Source organism: Orycteropus afer, unplaced genomic scaffold, assembly GCF_000298275.1.
Source record: "Orycteropus afer afer isolate SDZICR_OR568_19922 unplaced genomic scaffold, OryAfe1.0 scaffold00209, whole genome shotgun sequence".
In the NCBI taxonomy this organism is placed as follows: domain Eukaryota; kingdom Metazoa; phylum Chordata; class Mammalia; order Tubulidentata; family Orycteropodidae; genus Orycteropus; species Orycteropus afer.
This window is the reverse complement of record NW_006921796.1, coordinates 1,951,191-1,956,200: the sequence shown is the minus strand read 5'-3', so window position 1 is coordinate 1,956,200 and position 5,010 is coordinate 1,951,191. Positions and strand designations below refer to the sequence as shown.

Sequence of the window (5,010 nt, the reverse complement as noted above, 5' to 3'; positions counted from 1 at the left end):
CCCTACACAGTGGCTGGTGGGGTCGAACTGCCAACCTTTCAGTTCGTACCTGAGTGCTTTAACCATTGCACCACCCGGGCTCCTTCCTTCCTTCGTAGGTACTCTTATTATTTTACATAAAAGTAATCATAGTACTTTTTTCCATAGAAAATTTTTGAATTCTGTTGTTGCTTTTATTCCTAAAGCTGTGATAACAGCAAAAAAGTCATCAAAATCCGTCTCTTATTGATTCACATTAATGGTGTCATCTTCATAGGTGAAGGATGTCACTTTTTTTCCCAACTGGAACACTTTTTTAAGTTAGGGTATGACTTATCTTTAAGCCTGCTGTGAAATAAGTTACAACTAAGTTTCTGTGGGAGGAAGCACTTAAAATTTTAGCCAGCTAACCCTAACCTTCCACTTCTCTTTCAATTAGTAATTTTCAGTTTAAATTGAAGCACAACAGTAACCAAATAGGAAAGCTTGTACATGCCTTCTTCTCTGCTTGGTGTTTCAGGTCACATTTTTATTGTCCACTGGTATAATTTAAAGCATTTCATAAATGCCACGATTTGAATCAGAGCGAGATGAGATGAAGTACTCTTTTGGTGGGTGTTTTAAAATGTTGATCTGAATAAAGTAGGTTAAGTCTTAAATTAGCATCTAATAAGAGCTGGTCTCACATGTTGAAGTTAAAATGAAATGTGATTTTTTTTTTTTTTTTCAGGAGATCATGAATCAGGCAGATAAAAACCAACAAGAAATCCCATCATACCTTAGTGATGAACCACCAGAAGGTAAGAATACATATACAACAGTAAATAAGAGTAGGGGAAAAAAATCCTAGTTAAGTTTGATTTTTATTAAATTTAAAGTAATAGGGAAATAAGGAAAACAATACCATTGACAGTAGTTAGCAGAAAGATAAAATACTTAGTAATAAATGTTACCAGGAAAATTAAAGACCTATGCAAAGAAAACTACAAAACCCTACAAGCAGCTGTAAGAGACCTACAGAAACGGAAGAACATACCCTGCTTATGGGTAGGAAGACTGATTATTGTGAAAATGTCAGTATCATCCAAAGCAATCTATAGATTCGGTACAAGCCCAATCCAGATTCTATCAGTATTCTTTTAGGACATGGAAAACCCAATCACTATTTTATACAGAATGGAAAGAGAGATCAGATAAGGAAAGCACTACTGACAAAGAAGAAAACCAGCCACATTCCCCAAATGCAGAACCTGCTGTATAGCCATGGAGGTCAAAACAGCCTTGTATTGGTACAACAGACACGTAGACCAGTGAAACAGAATTGAGGATCCAGAAACAGTTCCATCCACCTTTGGACAGCTGATGGGGCCAAAATCCATTAAATGGGAGAAGAGATGGTCTCTTTAACAAATAGTGCTGGCAAAACTGGATATCCATTTGTAGAAAAATGAAACAAGATCCAAACATCACATTCATACACAAAAACTAACTCAGGATGGATTAAAGACCTAAATATAAAACCTAAAACTATAAAGTTCATCAAAGAAAAAATAGAGGCAATGTGAGGGGCCCTAATTTATGGCATACGTAGATTGTATTTCTTAAGTGCATCAAAAGACTTCTCCAGAAGAATCAAAAGAGAACCTACAGACTGGGAAAAAATACTCGGCAATGACATACTCAACAAGGGACTGATCTCTAAAATTTATAGAAGACTTGAGCACCTCAACATCAGACAGACTGTCTACTTCAGAAATGGGCAGAGGACATGAACAGATACTTCATCAAAGATGATAGTCAGGTGACAACATATGCACAAAGAAATGTTAGAGATCATTAGCCATTAGACAGATGCAGATTAAAACAACAATATGAAATCATCTCACTCCAGCAGTAATAGCAAAGTTCAACAAGACCAAAAATAACAAGTGCTGGCAAGGGTGTGGAGAGATTGGAACTTATACACTGCTGGTGGGATTGTAAAATAGTACAGCCACTGTGAAAAAGGTATGGTGCTTCCTTAAAAAACTGGAAATAGAAATACCATTTGATCTAATAATCCCACTATTAGTTATATCCTAAAGAAGTGAGAACTAGGATACAAATAAATATATGTGCACACATGTTCATTGGAGCACTATTCACAATAGCAGAGATGGAAACAAGTGCCCATCAACAGAAGAATGGATAACTAAACTATGGTACATAATACACAGTGGAATACTTTGCAACATTAAAGAATAATGAAGAATTGGCAAAATATCTCATAACATGGATAAACTTGGAGAACGTTATGCTGAGTGAAGTCAGTCAGTCACAGAAGGACAAATACTATTATGAATCCACTATTACAAAAAGTCAAGAAAAGGTTTATGCACGGAAAGAAACTTTCTTTGTTGGTTACTAGGGATGGGAGGGTAGGGTAGGGAAAATTGTGAGCTAGGTAAGAGACACATATTGATTTGGGTGAAGGGAAACGCAGTATACCAAAAGCAGGTGACTAGCATGGTATCAGTAAGGAAAAGGAAGACACAGAGAGGTGCACAAGAGGTAAAGACAACAAAGGTAATTATGACATACACAATACTGTATTATCAGTAATAAACATTAATCTATGAGTGGGTATATAGATATGGGTAGGTGAAAAGGAAAATACTCATGACCATATTTTTGGCAGATGATATTTTACATATATATTTGTATGTGCTATAAAAATATCTCCTCATAACTGGACCAATAACCAGGATCACAATTAATAGTGAAAAGATTGAAGTTGTAAAAGACTTAATATTACTTGGTTCTGCAGTCAACACCATGGAAACAACAAGTCAAGACATCAGACTGGGCAAATCTGCTGCAGAAGACCTCTTTCAAGTGCTGAAGAGCAAAGATGTCTCCTTGAGGACTAAGATGCATCTAACCCAAGCCATGGTATTCTCAGTTGCCTCATATGCATGTGAGAGCTGGACAGTGAATAAGGGAGACTGAAGAAGAGTTGATGCTTTTGAATTGTGATGTTGGTGAAGAATTCTGAAAGTACCATAGAGTGCTAAAAGAATGAACAAATGTCCTGGAAGTGCAGCTGGAACACTCCTTGGAAGCAAGAATGGCCAGACTTTGTCTCACTTAACTTTGGTCATATGTGTTAGAAGAAACTATTCTCTGGAGAAGGATACCATGCTTGGTAAAGTGGAGGGTCAAGAAAGGTGGGGAAGGCCCTCAACAAGATGGATTGACACAGTCACTGCACGATGGGCTCAGATATAGCAAGGATCATGAAGGTGGGACAGGACCAGGAAGTGTTTCGTTCTGTTGTACACAAGGTTGCTGTAAGTCAGAGATGATGCAACGGCACCTAACAACAACATATATATATAATAGAGCTAATCGGGGGCAAAGTTATAACAACAGTCAGTCACAGAAGGACAAATACTATATGAATCCACTATTATAAAAAGTCAAGAAAAGGTTTACGCATGCAAGGTTTACGCAAGGTTTACTCCTTGAAGGAGTCAGTTGCTGGGCCTGTGGACTCAGGACTGTGGTTGCAGGGGACATCAAGTTCAATTGGCATAACATAGTACACAAAAACATTGTTCTGCACCCTACTTTGATGAATAGCAGCTGGGGCCTTAGAGCCTGTGAGCATCCATCTGAAAGGCAACTATTGGTCTCTGCATCCAGAGCAAAGAAGAGTGAAGAAAATCAAAGATGCATGGCAACAGTTAGTACAAGGGACTAGTGGACCATGCGAATCTCAGTCTACATGACCCTGAGACCAGAAGAACTAGATGGTGCCTAACTAACACTACTACTCGGAAAAGGATCAAAAGAGGAGATCCTCGACAGAGTGGGAGAAAAGTGTGAAAGAAAACTCAAAATATAAAACAGACCAGCTTACTGGTCTGCTAAAGACTGGTAAAACCCACGACTGTGGCCCCCAGTTACCCTTTGGGCCTGGAATTGAACTCACTCCTGTGGCATAACTTTCAGCCAAAGAATAGACAGGTGTAGGAGGTGAACAATTATACCAGGGAGGTTATTCCTTAGAACAATCAACCATGAGAGGTTAGAAGGGCAGCATTTGCACAGGCAGAAAGCTCAGAAGGCAGGGATGCATAGGAAAGGACAACACAAGGTACAGGTAACCACAGGGAAGAAGTGGGAAGAGAGCTGCTATATTGTGGGGATTACAGTCAGAGGCATGAAACAAAACGTGTATGAACTGTTGATTGGAAAATGAATTTGCTCTGTAAACTTTCACCCAATCACAATAAAAAGTTAATAATAATATAACTCATTTACCTTACCAGTAATTATGCTCCAAAAATAATTGAAGATAAACATTTTCAGCTTTCAATAAGAAAACATAAATACTGATGAAGGGGGACACAATTTATTTTATTAGATAAACAAATAAGATCTATTTTCCATTACTCTTATAGGCCGTTTCAGGAGTAAGACAGTATCTTTTCACTTGCATAGGGTAGTGTTAGGATAGGATGGAAGGATGAAGTATGTTTAGTTTTGATGTACTGTGTACAAAAAGAAGATCACTTCAGATTTGTTGCAAACTCATTATTCATTGTATATAAAAGTACTTGGAAAAACTGATTGCACACATAAATGTCTTGACTATATAAAAAATTATTACAGGCATTGTTATTTATGGTTTTGGTGTAGAATATTACTAAAGTTAATCCACATAGTGGTCTTCTTGGAGAATTGTATGCTTGTACAAAACAGTCATAAAACTTAAGAATCAAATTGGAGACTGAGGGATAAAGTGGCTGGCTGACTGAAATTGGGGAGCAGACAGACTAGGATGTCTGGGAAGAGAGGCTCAGGCTAGAAATCTGACTTTAGGTATTATATTTTCTTTCTAGCTCTGTTAATGACTTGTCTAAAATCTTCTTCCTATATTTCTTCATATGTTAGTAGGCCAAAATGAATTGCTAGGAAACATATGATGATAAGCTCACACACACCAAAAAAAGATGGAGGTAATTTAACTGATTAGGGTTAGTTTAG

General features: G+C 37.5%; 1 protein-coding gene across 1 annotated transcript in view; it reads left to right on the top strand.

Annotated features, from left to right (window-relative positions):
• Window positions 1-715: 715 nt before the first annotated feature.
• The window catches only part of TMEM263 (transmembrane protein 263), a 9,633-nt gene continuing 5,338 nt past the window's right edge, over window positions 716-5,010 (top strand). Inside the window, exon 1 of the mRNA XM_007948232.2 lies at window positions 716-779. Within this exon, the coding sequence (XP_007946423.1) occupies window positions 716-779 (64 nt within the window). The remainder of the gene's footprint in view (window positions 780-5,010) is intronic.